The sequence below is a fragment of the Electrona antarctica genome (genome assembly GCF_951216825.1).
Source record: "Electrona antarctica genome assembly, chromosome: 5".
Taxonomy (NCBI): Eukaryota; Metazoa; Chordata; class Actinopteri; order Myctophiformes; family Myctophidae; genus Electrona; species Electrona antarctica.
Genome location: NC_136810.1, coordinates 49124176 through 49144421, shown reverse-complemented (window position 1 = coordinate 49144421; position 20246 = coordinate 49124176). Strand labels below are relative to the sequence as shown.

Genomic DNA, 20246 nt, shown 5'->3' with positions numbered 1-20246 from the left:
GGGGTCATTTTAGGGTCTAGGATCTCCAGTAAAGGGTAAAATACTCTTCTTGGTTGTGGGAACAACATATCCAACGATGAGGACCCCAGCCCAGGCCCAAAGATGTCCCCCTGGCAACTGTTTCAACTTTGGGTCAGCCTACATGTAAAAGTGCCCAAAGTTGAAGGGCAGAGCTTCAACTTCAGCTACCCAGTACCCAAGGTTGAAGCCCTTCAATTTTGGGCAGATCTACAAGCTCGTAGTGCGGCAACGAGTGCCACGCCACGAGCTTGTAGATCTGCTATTTTTCAGTGGGGTACATTGAATCACTGGTCCTGGGTCAATCCAAGGGCCTACAACTCCACTCTCTTGATATGTTGTTCCCCAACTCTTGGAGAGTATTTAGGCCTTTTACTGGAGGTCCCAGCCCCTAAAATGACCCCAGGAGGAAGTGTTGACCTTTACTGAATTGCTTCAGTTTGAGTTCATTTGAGCACCTAAATTCAGATTTGGGCACCGTAGCATGTGGTTTTTAAGTGGTGGGCCTCGGGTCATCCTAGGGGCTAGAAGGTCCAGGGAAAGCCCTACATACTCTCCAAGAGTTGGGAAAGAACATATCAAGAGAGTGGAGTGGTAGGCGAGAAATACTCTTCTCGGTTGTGGGAACAACATATCCAACGATGAGGACCCCAGGCCCAAGGATGTCCCCCTGGCAACTGTTTCAACTTTGGGTCAGCCTACATGTAAAAGTGCCCAAAGTTGAAAGAAAGTTGTCAAATGAACTGAAACTGAAGCAATGGTGTAATTGTGCCAAAATCTGAAGTTAGGTGGTCAAATGAACTGAAACTGAAGCAATTCAGTAAAGGTCAACGCTTCCTCATGGGGTCATTTTAGGGCCTAGTGTTGCACTAAATGCTCAAATGTGAATCTCCATTTTCCTTCACATGAATTGAGATCACGATTCTCTTTTTTTCCCCAGGAAAATATACATGTATTGTCTTTAGTCTGTAGTTGCTGAACATTATAATTATATATAAATATGTATTGTCTTTAGTCTGTAGTTGCTGAACATTAGCCTACGTACTACATTCACAATGTGTCACCTGGAGCCATAACTACTGTGGCTTTAAACAGACAACATCAAATTGCTTAAAGACTTAAACCTCTCCTAAAGTCTCTCTTGTAGCAAAAACATAAGAGTAACTAAAATGAACTGGACAGCCAACTAGAGCTGCACCATTCTGGATCAAATGTATAAATGAGATCTCACAGGTGTCTGAATCTATGCTGAATAAACCAATGGATTGAACTTCATGCTAGACTAGTTCATACTGCCAGTGGTCGCTAGAGGGCAGTGCAGTCCACATGTGTGAGCAGTAGCAGACTGACACATGCAGTCTAGGTTGAAAGTATCTCTTCAGTCCAGTTATTACATTAAAACCTAACAGTGACAACTAACTGATTACTCATTCATTATGACTGTCTGGACCTGGTTATTGATGTGTGCAATATGTATTTCTGGTGATATTACTGTGATTTGGTAGATAATTTAATGTATTACTGTGATTTAAAGGTGATGTGTTAACTGCACAGAGCTGAGATGCCAACAAGACAGAAAGTCTGCCTCTGCAAAGTGAACTGTTCTAAAACTTGACACAGTGACACTAAAGTTTATAATAGGTGGCCCTGATGGTAAAAGTGGTTAAAACAAAAGCTAAGGCAACACAGGTGCGCTCAATGTCTTATGGGCTAATTGGTGTCTGGATGTGTCATTTATAGATAGATGTGTCAAGTGACATGATTTACAGTTTATTCAAGTCTATTAAAGCAGGATCACTATTGTTGAAATGAGCCAGTTAAGGACGTGGTTCGGGCATCTAGTTATATCTATCATGTTGTATCTAACATGAATAGAGTCTGCACACTGGATAATGCTATCATGAATATTTATTGTAAAACCACCAGATAATAGTTATTGTTTCAAACACAGAACTCTTCTGTAGCAAATCAAAGACATGCAAAAACAATGTGGCACAATTCCTCGTTAGATGAACTCCATAATATACATTGATCAATGTGACATAACCCATTAAACCCAAACACCAACAATCACCTAAACTTAATCAGTAACTCTGCACTGAGAAAAGAATGTGCACATAATTAATTACAACAGTCGATTTATTTTGAAGAACAATAATTTCCATCGTCTATAATAACGCTAGACCTGTGTCCGTGGGACATCCGGCCTACTTGGGAATGATGCTACCTTGAAGAATATTAGCTTTACTATTTAATTAAATGTTATATAGTAATATTATTACACCCTTTTTAATTAAATGTTCTATAGTAATATTATTACATCCTATTTAATTAAATGTTCTATAGTAATATTATTACATCCTATTTAATTAAATGTTCTTTAGTCATATTATTACATCCTATTTAATTAAATGTTCTATAGTAATATTATTACATCCTATTTAATTAAATGTTCTATAGTCATATTATTACATCCTATTTAATTAAATGTTCTATAGTCATATTATTACATCCTATTTAATTAAATGTTCTATAGTAATATTATTACATCCTATTTAATTAAATGTTCTATAGTCATATTATTACATCCTATTTAATTAAATGTTCTATAGTCATATTATTACATCCTATTTAATTAAATGTTCTATAGTAATATTATTACATCCTATTTAATTAAATGTTCTTTAGTCATATTATTACATCCTATTTAATTAAATGTTCTATAGTAATATTATTACATCCTATTTAATTAAATGTTCTATAGTAATATTATTACATCCTATTTCATTAAATGTTCTATAGTAATATTATTACATCCTATTTAATTAAATTTTCTATATTAATATTATTACATCCTATTTAATTAAATGTTCTATAGTAATATTATTACATCCTATTTAATTAAATGTTCTATAGTAATATTATTACATCCTATTTAATTAAATGTTCGATAGTAATATTATTACATCCTATTTAATTAAATGTTCAATAGTAATATTATTACATCCTATTTAATTAAATGTTCAATAGTAATATTATTACAACACTGACGATATTAATCCTGCACATTAATTAACAAAGATGTAAAGTTGAACTGAAACCTGAATGCTGAAGTCTCACAGACAGGGATTTCAGATAAATACTCAAATGAAACACTCAATTTAACATCAGCATATTTGACTGTAATTTGTGTTTCAATAGAATACAGGTGTAGAGTTCAATAGGTTGACTGATAATAGAGTTCACATCAATCTCCTCATTAGGACAATAAACCTGTTAATGAACCCTTCTATATAAACACACATTTGTTTCTTAACCCATTTAGACCTGAGGGCGATTCTAAACGCTTTCTAAATCCTGATCTACTAAAAAACAACAAGTTTATATTTATTAAACAAAATGCAAAAACATGTATGTTGCTATATGCTGTACATAGATAGCAACAACCTCAAAGGGATTCCTGTATTTAAAGGTATAGTTGTGTATAGCGTTCCTGGTCTAAATGGGTTAAATGAAAACTAACCTTTTCATGTCAATCTGAGGATTAGTCTAATCTGTGTGATTGACAGGAGAGATGATCAGAGGAGTAGAGTTTTCACCATCATCATCATCACCTGGACAGAAGTATGGATATAGTTTCTCAGTGAAGGAGCAGTCAGTGAAGGAGTAGAGGTGAACTCTGGTCTCCACATCATAAAAGGAGACCAGACCCTCCTCATAATCCACAAACACTCCCACTTTCTGGAGCTCCTCTCTTACAGGGAGGAGGCCTTTGGGGTCAGAACGAGCACAGTACTCATTTCCATCACGCAAGCCTATCGACCAGTAACCATCGCTGGGACTCACTTTGACGTTTCCCTTCCTTTTGATGGACTCTCTGGCCACTCCTACATCCCAGGCAGTCTTCCCTCCAACCTGAACCTCAAAGAAAAACCTTCCTGAGGAGAAGCTTTGTTTTCCTAAGACATCGCAATATGTAGTGAATCTCTCTGGGTTGTCTGGGAGATTCTTCTTTACTTTTCCACAGCACACTTGTTTTCCATCCTCAGACAGGATGAGGTAGGGTTCTGCTGTATCAGGGTCCAGAGTTACATCCACGGCATATGTCTGGATCCTCCTCAGCTCAGCATCACACAGCTTCTTCTCCATCTCTTGACTGAGTGTCTTCTCCAGCTGAGACATAGCTGTCCTCACAGTCCCCACATATGAAGACTGAGGGACATTGACCTTTGTCCAGTCCTTGGTGGGTGGAGGGGTGTTGATGGATGAGAGGTTCTGGAGGAGGTGGAGGTGGTCTTCAGTGTGTGAGAGCTGCTTCAGCTCAGAGCTTCTCTTCTCTAACTCAGTGATTTCCTGTTGCAGATCTTTGATGAAGCCTTCAGCCTGTTTCTCTGTTGTTTTCTGCTTCTCTTCGATCACACCATTGAGCTCAGTCTGGCTTCTCTCAATACAGCTGATCAGAGCAGCGAAGACCTGCACACTGTCTGCTATCACTCTGTCTGCATCTTTCTTACTGAGCTCTACTGAGTGTTGGACCTCCTGAATCTTCTGTTGTCTCTCCTGTATCATCTGCTGAACTTCAGCTTCTGTCTTTCCCAGCTCAGCCTTCTTTCCTTCATATGCCTCTTCCAGAGATACAATCTGATGTAACTTGTGGTCTGACTCAGTGCAGAACTGACAAACACACATGAGGTCAGTCTTACAGAACAGCTCCAGAGGTCTGTCATGTTTCTTACACAGAATGTCTTCCAGGTTCTTCACAGGGTCGATTAGTTTGTGTCGTTTTAACCCTAAGACTCTGTGATGAGGCTTCAGGTGAGTGTCACAGTAGGAGGTCAGACACACCAAGCAGGACTTCAGGGCTTTGAGTTTGGTCTCAGTACAGACGTCACAGGAGACTTCATCTGGTTCAGCAGGTTCTGGGTTTGTGCTGGAAGTTTGTCTCTGCTGCATTGACTTCCTGAACTGATCAGCCATCTCTGAGAGAACTTTGTTAACAGAGAAATCTGGTCCATTACAGAATGTTTTGTTACACAGTGGACACTGACACACATCACTAGTGTCCCAGTAATGTGTGATGCAGGTGTTGCAGTAGTTGTGTCCACATGGAGTGCTGATTGGATCAGTGAACACATCCAGACAGATAGAACACAGGAACTGCTCTTCAGACAGGAGACAGCTGGCAGACGCCATTTCTTCACACTGAAAATACAAGTGAAATAAATGTTTAGTTTAGTTCAGTTATTACACTTTAGCCCATCTGTGTCTGTGATCAGTTACTCTCTGGCACCAAGTTTCTGACACTTTGCTCACCCACTCCAGAAGGCCAATAAAGAACTTCCACCCAAAAGGTTTCAAATTGGCCTCATGGTGGCACTATAGGCCACTTGGTTGATATTGTGTTTTCTTCAAAACACCCTTTATGCTAAACTGGTACACTATACACATTGTCTCTGAAGTCATGTGACTGAGATGGATCTGTCATATTTGTCTAATTACTTTCAGATTGATTGGCTATGATCTGCAGGTCCTGGATATTCAACCAGGCCTGGCAGAGATCTGCGCTCAGAGGAGCACACTTCTCTAGTAATAATAATAATAGTAATAGTAACTAGATAAAGTGCCCCTCGAGGGACACACGTCTCCACCAGGGCAGGTCAGGTTGTGGCCTCCGGGTGGCGCTATAATAGGCCAATGTGAAAAGGGTGCCATTTATTCTTACGCCTTGGATGGCAATTGGATGATTTGAAAAATGTGTTTTACAAAAATCCACCTTTTGGTGGCGCTATAACAGGCCAATGTGAAAAGGGTGGGATATATTCTTCAGCCTAGTAGGAAAGTCTGTGAAAAATTTCATGTAAATTGCACGCTGCGTTCATGATTTGAGGCATTTTGTTCCAATATTGTGTTTTGCAAAAATCCACCTGTTGGTGGCGCTATAACAGGCCAATGTGAAAAGGGTGGGATATATTCATCAGCCTAGTAGGAAAGTTTGTTAAATACTTAGTAAATTGGACGGACGGACGGACGGACGGACAGACAGACAGAGTGAAAAACATAATCTCTCCCCATGCCTTCGGCCTGGTGGAGACAATAATATCTGAGATTTATAGTCCTCAAAGACCCTTAGGGGCCAGGGGGGAGAACATGGAAAAGGACAACTTTATTAGGGGGAAAAACGAATAAAAGATAATAATTAAAACAGTACAAGGAACTAACAAGTTTGTAACACAATTCTATACTTCTGTACTTCCTGGTAACTCGCCCCTAGTTTTACCAAAGATTGGACTGGAGAACTGAATGAAAATTAGGGAAGCTGATCTTGCCTGGAAACATTTTTTATGTAAATATTCTCTCTTAATGAATAATAATAAATCATTGTTTATTACTCACCTGTGTTTAAGTTGTCAGAGTTGTGTAAAACGTGTTGTTGACAGAAGGTTCTGTAGACTACAGTGAGTCTCTGTGTAAAACTTGGTGTTAACAGAAGGTTCTGTAGACTACAGTGAGTCTCTGTGTAAAACTTGGTGTTAACAGAAGGTTCTGTAGACTACAGTGAGTCTCTGTGTAAAACGTGGTGTTGACAGAAGGTTCTGTAGACTACAGTGAGTCTCTGTGTAAAACGTGGTGGTTCTGTAGACTACAGTGAGTCTCTGTGTAAAACGTGGTGTTAACAGAAGGTTCTATAGACTACAGTGAGTCTCCGACACCTCCGAAACCTTTCACTGTAGCTTTCGTTTCAGTAGAATTTCCTCACTGTCAGGAACTCCTCCTTGTGATGTAGCTGTTAACCCTTTCCTGCCACCTGGAAGGAAGAATAGGCCTACAGTATACTCAGAACTAAAGTAGCAGTACAACTATAGAGGGCAGTGACGACGACTACGTGGGGGCTGCGGGGCTCGAGCCCCCTTGATGATTTTAGGGGATTTCTAGTTTTTCTACATTCCTAACACCTCCCCCCGCCCCTGGGCATGCTCGGCCGCTCTGGGGGCGGGGGGTTGCCGGTCCTCCCTCAGATCACGCTGTGTTTATTACCAAACTGTAAATAAATGACCCAGCGAAAACGGGGCCTTGGGGGGGCAGGTCTGGGGGGCATGCGGGGGGGGGGGGGGGGGGGGGGGGGGGTGCGTGGCGTGGCGTGCCCCCACGACGATTATAAGAACATTTCGTCCCTGATAGAGGGTATGCGTATGCATAAAGTCAATGGCAAATCGAGTGGCAAAGTGAGTTTAACGTCATTTAATGTTGTTTAATGCAATCAGACTTTTCTGTTTGGATGAATGGGCTGTCAATCAGATAGGACTTTTCTGTTGGGCTGTCGAGGCCAGAAAGCCGTTTTTCTTGCTCAAATTTAGAAATTATGAGATCGCAAAGGTGTCACTGTCTGAATCTATAGATATCGATTCTTTTTTGGATTAATCGTGCAGGTCTGTTGCACATATTGCTTAGTTTGTGGCATGACATTCCTATTATAACTAAACCTGTCCTCACTCTAAGCTGACCTCACACTAAACTGACCTCACACTAGGCTGACCTCACTTAGCTGACTTACGTGGAGCGCGATCCTGTGAAATTGCCGTGCCCGTGCTCGTTTCGTGCGCACACCTGAGACTCACGATTCTGTGGGAGGGTATTTAGCCCCGCCCCCTTTCATGACGACGCCAGCCCCGCCCCCTTTCATGACGACGCCAGGCCCAGGAAATAATTCCCAATGCATTTTTCCCCATAGACATTTCAAAAAGTATTTATTTAAAGACCGTTTAAGCGTCGTACAAAGCCAAGCCAACTCGAGTTGTGACAAATCATGACAACAAACACAATGTTTTGGACCAAACAAATAATTAAAACAACAACAAAAGTGTTGTAACTTGTAACCTGCCGTTTTTGTTTTCTTTCTAATTCTTTGTTTGGCACAAAACATTGTGTCTATTGTCATGATTTGTCACAACTCGAGTTGGCTTTGTCCGCAGCGTAAACGTTTGGGGAAGTCTTTTCCGGGTCTCTCGAGGGGGCGGGACTGCGACGCTCTACTGAAAAGGTCATGAGCCTAACCCTTTTTAAAAAAAAATCTATCATTGTTGATAATGATATAACGCCATTTAGGTCAATGATATATAACAATAATAGGCTTATAGCAGCGGGTAGCCTATTTAAGGGCCAGTCAACTGTCTTCCATGAGAACGTTAGGTTTTGGTACGATGACCCCCCCCAGCCCCACGCCGGTCTGTGAACATTTTATGAACTGTCAGCCGGTCCGTGACAATATAAAGGTTGGGAACCCCTGCTCTATAGCCTAGGACTAATAATCATATTTGAACTGGGAGGGGACCCCCCAAAATAATCATATTTGAACTGGGAGGGGACCCCCCAAAATAATCATATTTGAACTCTGAGGGGACCCCCAACCCTGACGAGCACTTTTACAGTTTGATTTGGTCCCGCAGATAAATATTGTAAAAATATGTGATCTATGTGAGCTTGTAGTAGGCCTACAGCCATTTTCCCAATGCTTGCCTCCTTCTTACATACTATTTTAGAATTTGGTATTAAAAAGTAATTAACTTTATAAATGTGCAGATACCCTGTAGACCAGGGGTGCAGATACCCTGTAGACCAGGGCTGCCCATACATTTTTGACGTGAGAGCTACTTTCAAAATGACCAGCTTAACAACTACCCACCGGAAAAAATAATTACGCCATTGCTGAAAATAGTTTAAATATGTAATGTATCTGAGGGGGCTTTGGAATATAGCCCCCCCCCCCCCAGGCAAAAAACACTTTGTGTTTGAAATAGACACTGGTGCTTTCTAGGGCATGATTTGGGGCCCTAAATATGAATACAAAATTAATATCAACATCCTAATACTGTCCAATACTTAGATAGGGAAAATATGACAGGCAGTTTCCGCTGTCAAAATATGACAGGCAGTTGCTGCTGTCAAAAAACACAGTAAAAAAAACACTTTGTGTTTGAAATACACTTTCTAAGGTGTGATTTGGGACCCTAAAGATTAATACAAAATCAATATCAACATCTTAAAACCAAAATGTTGAATTGTGGGTTTAAGCTCACATGCCCTTTTGATGTAAATAAATCAAGCCACCTTAATTTAAGTGGCTTATGCCAAAAATATATATTTTATTTTCTTCTTTTTTAATTAAATATTCTTTAAGGGCATGTCATGTGATCTACTTGCACAGTCTTTGTTATCTACTGGTAGATCGCTTTCTACCTTTTGGGCACCCAAAGGTAGATTGGGCACTAACCAGGTTAGATAAACAAATATTTGTTTTATTTTGTTAAATGTGAGACGTTTCGTTTATTTGTGTGTAATGGTGTATATGCTGACCCCTGCTGCTCAAAAGCGGGTATCGCATCAACAAAGAACTGACGATAGTGTCATGTAAAGTGAACTACATGTGTCAAACTAATAGGACTACATATAGGACCTCCAGTAAAGGGTAAAATACTTTTCTTGGTTGTGGGAACAACATATCCAACGATGAGGACCCCAGGCCCAAAGATGTCCCCCTGGCAACTGTTTCAACTTTGGGTCAGCCTACATGTAAAAGTGCCCAAAGTTGAAGGGCAGAGCTTCAACTTCAGCTACCCAGTACCCAAGGTTGAAGCGCTTCAACTTTGGGCAGATCTACAAGCTCGTAGTGCGGCACCGAGTGCCACGCTACGAGCTTGTAGATCTGCTATTTTTCAGTGGGGTACATTGAATCACTGGTCCTGGGTCAATCCAAGGGCCTACCACTCCACTCTCTTGATATGTTGTTCCCCAACTCTTGGAGAGTATTTAGGCCTTTTACTGGAGGTCCCAGCCCCTAAAATGACCCCAGGAGGAAGTGTTGACCTTTCTGAATTGCTTCAGTTTGAGTTCATTTGAGCACCTAAATTCAGATTTGGGCACCGTAGCATGTGTTTTTTAAGTGGTGGGCCTCGACCATCTTAGGGGCTAGAAGGTCCACGCCCTTCGGTGCCCGAAGGGGAAGCGGGGCATGTGACGTGAGTGCCCCTAGCTGTACAGCCGGAGTTCCCTGAAGTTGAAAAGGCCTTCACTGAATCTGAAATGCCTCAAATTTCAGGTTTAGGCTTTGGCTTCAGATCCAATCACCCGTTAACCGAACCTGAACTAAAACATTTCAATTGCAGAATACCATTCCGATTTGGGCATTCGATGTAGCCTACCTGGATCTGAAGCAAAAGTGCCTGATGCTGAAATTTACCCTGAGAGTGGCTTAGGGGTAGAGTGACCGGATGGGAACCGCAAGGTTGCCAGTTTGATCCCGGGCTCCCCCAGAGTTAGTGTCGAAGTGTCCTTGAGCAAGACTCTAAACCCCAAATTGCTCCCGATTGGTGGCACCGTGGCAGGTTGGTGATTTGCATGGTTTCCTCCGGCATCGGTGATGTTTGAATGTGTATTAATGGGTGAATGCACAATCTGTAAAGCGCCTTGGATAAAGGCGCTATATAAATGCACCATTTACCACACAAAGTCACATGAAATTCAAATATTCAAAACGTACTCCTCAGACAGCTTGGCAGTGGAGTACACCTGGGACACGCTGTGCAGGAGCCGTGACGCTGAAGGAGCCTTCCTGATGTGTGGGACCCTCTACGTGGTCTACAACTCTCACTACGGAGGACGTTCCACTGTGCAGTGTCTGTATGACATCCACGACTCCATACACAGGTGGGCTATCTATCTTATATATAGGGACCCTGGCCTCTACGTGGTCTAAAAGTCTCACTATGGAGGACGCTCCACTGTGCACTGTCTATATGGCATCCACGACACCATACTTTTATATTTTATATTTTTCCACTCACTTTTTTTCCCCCACTCTCTCACTTTTTTGTTTTACTAACAATGGGGTGTACCGGTGTAGACCGGGGGTAACAGCAATTAAAACCAAATTGTGTCAAATGGGGGTCTGTGGCATGCATAGGGGTCATTGACCTGAATCATTGTTTTTGTAGAGCAATACAAATAAGTTAAATGAAGTTAAAAGTTCTCTGCCAAATACTTTTTTGTAACAAAACCATTTGACAATTAATTCTTTCTTTCTTTCTTTCTTTCTTTCTTTCTTTCTTTCTTTCTTTCTTTCTTTCTTTCTTTCTTTCTTTCTTTCAACATAACACACCTATCTGCCTGCAGTGAAGAGAGCCCAGTGCTGTTCTTCCCTAAGCGCTACACCAGCCACAGCAGCCTCCACTACCATCCCAAAGACAAGCAGCTGTATGCCTGGGACGATGGATACCAGACCATATACAAACTAGAAACGCATGCCAAGGACCCAGTCACTGCTGCATCTGGTTAAATGCAACTCTGGAAATTAATGTAGGCCTATGCAATATTCTGTAAAATACTTTGACAAAAGAAAAATACAGTTCATCTATTGTCAAATGGTGTTGTCCATTTTTGGTTCTAGTTACTGCCTTTGTGGCTGTTATGATAGGAGGAATGAATCACACAAGACCAAAAGGTACAAAATTATGATATATCCCAAAGAAATTTAACGGCACAATAAAGACAACGGCACAATAAAGACAATTAAAATGTCTTTGTGTTGTGTATTGACATGTTATACTCAAAATGCCCACTAGATGTCACCAGAATACATTCCAGAGAATGATGACTCATTGTTTTCCAAATTAAATTAAATTTGTATGTAAAGTTTTACTGGCTGTTAAACAAAAATAAACATATTTAAATGTGTTTGAACTTGAACAGACTGTACTGGAAAAAACTGTACTGGAAAAAAACATAGGGTTTGTTATTTAGGCTACCTGGCTGGCTATTCCAATTTCCACTAGGGAAATAAAGTGATCTCATCATCCTGTCATAGTCAACTCAAGTAACACACAGTCACTACCACACTATTTACAGTAAACGGTCTTCTTGTCCCACATAGGCTACTTGCTTGACTGAACCTCAGGGTGCTTTTTGATTTAAAAACGTTATAGTTAGTTTGTAGAATAAGCACAGGAAAGTACAATACAAGGTCTGCTAACAGGATTAAAAAGAACCAAGAAAGCACTGGTTGCCTTAATTGTTTCCATTTAGGGACCCCCATTGATTGATTGATTGATTGATTGAATACTTTATTAACAGTTTTCAGAAAAAAAGCACAGAAAATACATACAGTTTAATTCAAGGTCTTAAGAGGATTTAAACCCACGAAATGTCTTATTGTATTATTGTCTCGTTAACATTGCGGTCCTTCATAATCAATTCATTGGGTGCTGCATGTTCTCATCCGATCCCGATTACTCACTTGAAAGCCTGACAGCCAACTAGCCAATCACATCGCGACAATCACTTCCGGAGTCCGGACTGTGACCAAGATTGACATGACCAACTGTGACAAACTCCACCTATTTTCAGTTGACACAATGACGCTACAGAAAGGGGCGCGGTATGTTTGAATATCGCAACAAAGTATAGCAGCTGGCACTGCACACATGCAGCGGTCAACAGCCGAACAAACAAAGTAACTGACGACAAGTATAGCCACTAGCAGTAGCCAGTAGCCACACACACTGTTGTTAAAGTTTGTTCTTGTAATATATCAGTTGACAATGAGAAGACGGAGCAGTGCTGGCAGTTCCAGTAGGCGAAGTTCAAAAAGACGAAGTGAGAATTTTCGCTTTGACGAATTCGGCTTTGCTCTGATTGGAAGGAAGGAGCAAAAACTTCATCACCGATGTCACGATTACAGGTGCGACATTTAGTTTAGTTTTATTTGGGTGTCATGTGTCAAAACTGTGGGTAAATGAAAACAAACAAAGCATGGCTTTTTAAAATTCAAAGTATCATGAATGCATCATTGTCTGACTGACTACTATACTGACCATAGGCTACTACAAACAAACAGAAAAGTGTGCCTTTAAAGCCCCCTTTTGATAAGCCAATATAGTTGAAATATGCATTGTTTTAGCATGAGACTCAAGGGTATAGCTAGCCCGTCTCCGGACCCCCCGGGTTGAGCTCCTTTGGACCTACCGTAGGTCCAAAGGAGCTCAACCCGGGGGGTCCGGAGACGGGCTAGGGTAGAGCTACTTTAACTTCCATATAACGTATGGATTAGTCAGTTATTCGTCATCCTCTGAGCTTCTTGCTCATCATGTAGCCTAGGGCTAGTAGGCTTCCATTTGAATGCCTTATAGACCTACATTTAAACCCAGAGTGCAAGATAATGTGATATCTAATCATCAGCACTGGCAATGATATTGCCTGGTTGGTGAGTTGATTTTCCCACCCTCAGTCTGTGTGTTGTATTTGTAGATATACTGTATCACTGACCAGGCAGTATAGGGTTGCCAACTACCTTTAATAAATTAAATTATTTCCAAGAACAAGAATCACACCCATGTGAAGTGAGGGGCGCTCTTATCATCGTACATCATCATACATCATCTCATTCCGGCAAATCACAATTTGGGACTAAAATAAAATAATTATGATTATGAAAATGTATCTTCCCGGTGTATCGCCAACTTGCTACTGAGAGTTGAGAATTGAAAGCCTAAACATATCAATGTTTGTGTTAGGGAATTTGATATCATGACGAAAAATAGACACTATGTCTATTTGCTCAGACACTATGACGTAACATTCTCCATTCATTGTCAATGGGAATATAATGTTTGTGTAGGACGAAGTTTGTGGACGGACACTAAAAGCTGGATAGCACCCCTCAAAAATGAGGGAAGCCCAGAAAAGTCTGTATATTATATTAGGTTTATAATATTAGGTTGTTTGAACGTGTTAGATGTGTCATTGTTTCCCAAATATAAGGAACAACGTGAGTGTGCCTTATTGAACTGATAAGGGACACACTCACTTTGTTCCTTATTTTTGTTGTTCCTTATAATATGCTTCTGTCTTTTAGTTTCCAAAAAGAGACTATTCTGTATTTCAAGGGATGGTTGATTGATTGGCAACCTATACTGACCAGTCACCAATCACTGTGACTACAACTAGTTTAAATGCATACCTGAGTAAATGTCCATGTTTCTCTGTGATGTAGCGAGTCTGATGTGTTTGGGTCGTCTCTTCTCTGTCAGTTACCCCCAGATGAGTTCAGCGAGGGTCAAGGAGCTTTGTGAGCTGCTCAGCTACTGGAATGGAGCCAGCTTCATCTGCAGGAGTCAGGTTGTGCTTTTAAACTCTTTGTTACAAGTCTGTTTCATTCTAATTGTGTTCTGTTCCATTGTTGTGTTCTGTTTCATTATGAAATATAATGGGTTGAATTCTATATAAGCTCTTTATTCAAACCACTTTAACCCTGGCATCCCACTTTTGGTAGATGTAGGTGAAAAATCACACCCGTGTGAACTGAGTGGTGCAAATCCCCCCCCCTCTCTCTCTCATTAGCAGGCAACAGTGCAGCACTATCTCTCTCTCTCTGTTTCTGGCACAACAGCGCCACTTTTGGTACTGGTGCTCATAGTCACATAGTCACACACAAACATAGTCACACACAAACACGGTTGAACACGGACATTGCACCACTCAAAAATAACTAAATAAAACACTCGATCTAGAAGATCTGCGATCCAACAACCCATCACACTACGATGCGTTGTAGACTGGCTTTTCAAAATAATTTTGTTTTTGTTATTACGTGGCTCAGTGGTAGTGTACCATATGATGTTTATTTTGTCAATTGACAAATTTAACACTCGTATTTTTCTTGCTGTGTCTTGTTTCCAGATTGAGCGGTTCATAAGAATGGGCATTCCTCCAACCTTGCGAGGCAGAGTATGGAAGTGTCTACTCAACGTTGACAATATGAGAGACACGAGTGACTTCAACTACCAGGTAAACGGACAGAGCCTACTGTAGCCTACTTGAACGAATTCACCTTATAATAACAAAAGCAACATTTGTTCTGATGTGTATGTTGTGAATACAGTATCATGCTTTCTATACTTGGCATTTAACCTAACGTACATCCTACGTGTTTAGACTGTAATCAAATTATCCATTTACAGATCACGTCTGGGTGTTTGTTGCCAGTCATATATTTGAGATATATTTTAGAATGATCATTATTTCTTTCTTTCTCAAGAAGTACATTTTTCTTTTCTTAATTCACTTTTCTCTATGACCGATTCTAACTATGAATGTGGCATCATTAGCAACCTGGACACACACCGCCACAAGAGTTTTACTTTAGTATTATGTAAGAAAGTACTGCCGAAGCAGACAACCCGCAACACTCCAGGTTAGAATAAAGTTCTTACGGTGCAAGGCTCGAATATACAAGTTGAAATAAAGAAAATGCCAGCACTCATTGTATGTCCTTTTGATAAAAGGACATACAATGAGTGTACCGCTGTGTTCGCCAACAGAATTGTCTCTCGGAGGTGCGGGGCCCTCTGGTGGATTTGGGGGTCAGCGAGTATGGAATCCTCTCCGCCATAACGACCCTGAGTGACACGCAGAACGACCTGGGTTCGACCAATCAGCAGTCATCCAGCTGCTCTGACCCCGCCTACTCCAGAGATGATGTCACGCTCTTCCGCCAGATTGCCCTGGACCTACGTGAGTTTTACAGGGAGCATTTAGTGTAAAATCCTCTGTTAATAAGTTTGTACCACTGAGAGTGTACAAATGTTAGTGGTGTCAAAAATACCATTTAATCGATTCAGCACGGCATCGCAATTTGGCTGTGCACGATTCTGCATCGATGCAGCAACGTGACATAATTGATTATAGCCTAAATATAATTATAAATAATTATAATATCATACTGTATATAATAATATTTAATTATAAATAAAATATGTTCAGTATGCTATATCTGGATCATTGTATTGACTAATGAAAAATGTTCCAAGTTGTGCACTAATATAGAAAAGTGTGAAACTGTGAACTGTGATGCATCGCGATGCATCGTAGAATCTAATCGTTACCTGGTGAATTGTAATCGAATCAATTGAATCGTGAGGGCATTGCTTTTTATATATACTTTATTGAAAATTATTCAGGGTTTTACAATTTATGCAAATATTACATTAAGTTACATATAACATAAGATACAATACAAAAATATATCGAGGCATTTCAATACAAAATTGTTTTTTTTTTTACAATGTTAATAAGTGCCATGGTGTCAGTTTCTTTTTTCTTGAGTCAAGAGTTCTTTGTTTTTTAAGTTCAGTTTGTATTTGTTTAAAGACCACCTCTCCTGAGATGGCCTCCTGGTGAATCACCATGGCACACCTGGTTTTCCACAATTTGTTCACAACTGTGCAAACAACGGTCCAGTAAAACTCTTGTTCTACGGCAGACAGTTTTTCTTCAAAAACCCCATACATGGCAGCATTGTAATTTACGTTAATTTTAAAACCAATTTGTGGCATTTTCCCCCACACAAAGCTAGACCTCTGGCAGTCTAAGGTGCACCCTAAGGTAAATATGAGACACCTTACTGTAGGTCTTCAGACAAAGGTCTTCTCATTATCCCTGCCACTAAGCTGCGAACCAAAGGAGATCGAGCTTACTCATTTGTTGCACCTACGCTGTGGAATGACTTACCACTCTACTTGAGAAATGCAGTGTCTGTTGAGATTTTTAAGAAGCTACTTAAAACTAATTTGTACCGCAAACATTTTGGTTTGCTCCAGTGATTGTTTCAATCTTTTGTTGATTTCTATGTACTGTTCTGTTTTTATCTATTTCTAGGTACTGTCTTTGCTGCTCTGTTTCTTATTTCATTGTTGGTTTATCTTTGATTGTGATGTTCTTGTTTTATTCCTATTATTTTTTATTGTACAGCACCTTGTAACAACTGTTTTGAAAGGCGCTTTATAAATAAATATGACCTTACCTTACTAGCAGGTGCTCAATTGTCTCATCTGCACCACAATTTAGAATTGGGCATTTAACAGTTCTAACGAAGCAGCTCCATTTTACTACTGCTCTTACTGCTAGTCTCCTTACAGAGACCAGCCACATGACATCTCTTTTTTTTTTCTGAGATATTTTTACTACTAATATTTTTAATACAAACCCACTTTTGATTTTCATCAAGATATTTGTAGGGAAAAATGCCACCATATAAATCATCACATATCTTACCATATATACATTTACTTGTCATTTCAGTCCAGTCGATATTTAAATGTGCAGAGTTTGACACCAAATCACCATACATGACTTTAAAATAAGGCACTGAGCTCCTTGCCCGGCCCGGTGAGGGCATTGCCAATGCACACCTAACAAATATAACCAAATGGACTGGAATTTGGTTAAATCTTTACATTCTGAGACTTAAATGAACTCGACGATCTTAATGTGTATTGTTTGTTTGGCCCAGGACAAATTAATAGAGGTTATGCACATGACATCATCATCACACCCGAAAGTTATTCGGGAACGCCTACTGAGTGGCAAAAAACTACTTTCTGGCCTTGACAGCCCATACATCCAAACAGAAAAGTCCTATCTGATTGCATTAAACAACGTTACACACTTTGCCACTCGATTTGCCACTCACTTTATGCATGCGCCTCTCTAGCATATCACTAATTTCAATGTTGCTGTGCCACAGGACGATCCTTCCCAACACACCGCTCACTGATGGGGGACACCCCGGAGGCCATTGAGGGTCAGGCCAAACTCTTCAGGGTGTTGATCGCCTACGCCAAATACAACCCTGACGTGGGATATAGCCAAGGTAGAGTGGTTTATTAACTGTTTGTATCTATCACGATTTCTGTCTTAATACAGTTTAAGCAGACTGATGCCATGCCTCGTTTATGGAGAGACAGCCTCTTTTTCATGTTGGCATCCTATTCCTCTCTGATGCGTTTTGATGTTGTTATAAACCCTTATCTGAAACCCTTTACTTGTACTTTTTGTGGTAAAAGCGCTCAAACTTTCTTCTTTCCTGCCCCTTGATCTCCTTACCCCCCCCCCCCCCCCCCCTCCTCACTTCTTCCCTTCCTGTGAAAAAATGCCCAATGGGAACTGTGTACAAAAACAAATTTCATCCATTTTTAAAACTGTGATGTGACAACAATAAAGTTGATTTCCTATTGTGTACAGCACTGCTTCCCAAACAGTGGGTCGGGATCCATTTGTGGGTCACAGACCAATTTCTATGGGTCACGACTCGCGATAGCCAGACAGCTATTCCACAATCTCTGAATGCTATATAGAATTGCAAGAGTCCTTTTATACATTTAAAAACAAACCAAAAAAAAGAGTTCTGAAGCGGTGACTGTATTTTTGCACATGTATTTTAGCACAGTGGTTCCCAAAGTGGGGTCCGGGGACCCCCAGCTAAATGATAGTTAGGAACAAAATGGACCCTTATAGGGACTGTAACTCTGTGTACACTTTCAGTTAAATTAACATTGAATTTACAATATTAATTGGGGGGTCCCAGAGATAGAAATGCCATTACATAGGGGATTCTCTTATGGGGGTCCCTGTCATTATCTCTTAAAATGGGGGTCCGTGGGCTGATTAGTGTCAATTTGGGGGTCCTTGACATGAAAGAGTTTGGGAACCCCTATTTTAGCACATCTACAAGCGCACAGCTAGGTGACATTAAATGTACTGTACAAACATTGACCACTTGGGGGAAGCATAGGCCCGTTAATAATCACAACAGCGTTCACCCTGACCATCCCAAACACAGATCCTTTACATTGGCAACATGAAAACCAACTACATGGTGTTGTCCTTGGAGTGCACGCAAATGATTAATTATCATTTTCGATCATGTGCGTCTGTGTTGTAGGGATGTCATACATAGCTGATCATGTGCGTCTGTGTTGTAGGGATGTCATACATAGCTGATCATGTGCGTCTGTGTTGTAGGGATGTCATACATAGCTGTCTGTGTTGTAGGGATGTCATACATAGCTGTCTGTGTTGTAGGGATGTCATACATAGCTGTGTCTGTTTTGTAGGGATGTCATACATAGCTGTGTCTGTTGTAGGGATGTCATACATAGCTGCAGTGCTGCTGATGCAGTTGGGAGAAGAAGAGGCCTTTTGGGCTCTGGTGGCCTTGTTGGACAAAGCCAAATATCTGGCACAACTATTTGACCTGAAACTCACAAAGTAAGTATGCACATTGGACTCAACGCACTAAGCCAGTATACAATAATATATAAAAACATTTATGCTAAAAAATGAATGTGCTGTTGAAAGTTTAACTTTGGTAGTTATGTGGCCTTGATGTATGCGAGACCAACTATTGTCTGTCAACTTTACCTGTTGCTACTGTGCTCCTTTCCTTCTCACTGTATCGTGAGTCATCATACAGACATCATTGAAGAGACGGCTCTAAAAATTGCGCCTTTAGTACATAAATGAATGCAAAGCAGATAATGCCAATATAATTAAACAAGTCCTGACAGTTTTTTTTCAGCCTTTCTTTTACTCTGCCATCATCAGCATTGCTTGTATTACATTGATATTGATCGTTGTTTTGCAAGAGAACTTCCATCAAAGCTAATATAACATTAATACAGCAATTTCATTTCCCCCAAAACGTCTATCACGACAAACCTTTTGTCTATATTGGCAGAATCCACTTTGTTGTTAGCATTTGGTTGTTATTTTTCTACATGCATACGATGACAGTGGGTTGTAGCTATACGTAATGCAAAACCAAAGTTCAAAGTGTCTAACAGTGACTTGATGGGTAGGTGCCGGTGATATGACACACTCACATCACATCTAGTAAAGCTGGGCCATATCACCACAGTCACATTGACCAAATACTCTATCATTACTGTGACCATGATATCAGTGGCGTGCACAGATAGACACTAGGGGGTGCTAGAGCACCCCCTGCCCTTTTGGCAATGTGCCCTTTTGAAAGAAAAAAAAAAGTTTCTTTTTTTTTTTGATTTTTCAAAAATAGCTAAAGCATAACATAATGCTGACACCAAAAGGGGTTCCCGCCCAAAATGGGTTAAGGCAACCGGCCGGTTCCACGCACTGCACAAGGTGCCCTTTTTTAACTTGAGCACCTGCCCCTCTAAATGTCTGTGCACGCCACTGCATGATATTATACTGTGACGATAATATAGTTTTTTTTTTCAAACGTTTAAAAAAATAGCCAATCTACAAGCTCACAATGTGTGGCGCGTAGATCGGCTATTGTAATTGTTAGACAGTTTCTTTCAAAGTATAAAATAAGGCTGAAGTTATTAAAACCAGGAAAAGACAACAAAATAGGCCCGCAA

The 20246-nt window shown here is 40.5% G+C and overlaps 3 protein-coding genes across 12 annotated transcripts in view; 2 read left to right on the top strand and 1 right to left on the bottom strand.

Moving 5' to 3' along the window:
• The window catches only part of olfml1 (olfactomedin-like 1), a 113920-nt gene extending 102286 nt beyond the window's left edge, over positions 1–11634 (top strand). For 8 of the 10 annotated variants that reach the window (XM_079500999.1, XM_079500995.1, XM_079501001.1 and 5 more), the window contains 2 exons: positions 10560–10719; positions 11185–11631. In XM_079500999.1, coding sequence (XP_079357125.1) covers positions 10560–10719; positions 11185–11347 — 323 coding nt within the window. In that variant the 3' untranslated portion in view covers positions 11348–11631. Of the gene's footprint in view, positions 1–10559; positions 10720–11184 lie in introns of all 10 variants that reach the window. The other 2 variants (XM_079500993.1, XM_079501000.1) reach the window with 2 other exon arrangements.
• Positions 3499–6482, bottom strand: LOC306923031 (zinc finger protein RFP-like). Its single transcript, XM_079500991.1, has 2 exons — positions 6412–6482; positions 3499–5220 (listed from the first exon to the last, which is right to left on the bottom strand). Exon 2 carries the CDS (start codon positions 5209–5211, stop codon positions 3568–3570), a length of 1644 nt encoding a protein of 547 aa, XP_079357117.1. The 5' UTR covers positions 5212–5220; positions 6412–6482; the 3' UTR covers positions 3499–3567.
• A 761-nt stretch (positions 11635–12395) lies between the features above and the next one.
• The window catches only part of LOC306923363 (uncharacterized protein), an 81540-nt gene continuing 73689 nt past the window's right edge, over positions 12396–20246 (top strand). The window contains exons 1-6 of the mRNA XM_079501423.1: positions 12396–12748; positions 14097–14184; positions 14746–14853; positions 15387–15579; positions 17591–17716; positions 18990–19113. Coding sequence (XP_079357549.1) covers positions 12609–12748; positions 14097–14184; positions 14746–14853; positions 15387–15579; positions 17591–17716; positions 18990–19113 — 779 coding nt within the window. The 5' untranslated portion in view covers positions 12396–12608. The remainder of the gene's footprint in view (positions 12749–14096; positions 14185–14745; positions 14854–15386; positions 15580–17590; positions 17717–18989; positions 19114–20246) is intronic.

Coding starts and splice junctions, on each gene's coding strand:
- LOC306923031 (XM_079500991.1), bottom strand. CDS start 5,211: ATGGCGTCTGCCAGCTGTCTCCTGTCTGAAGAGCAGTTCCTGTGTTCT.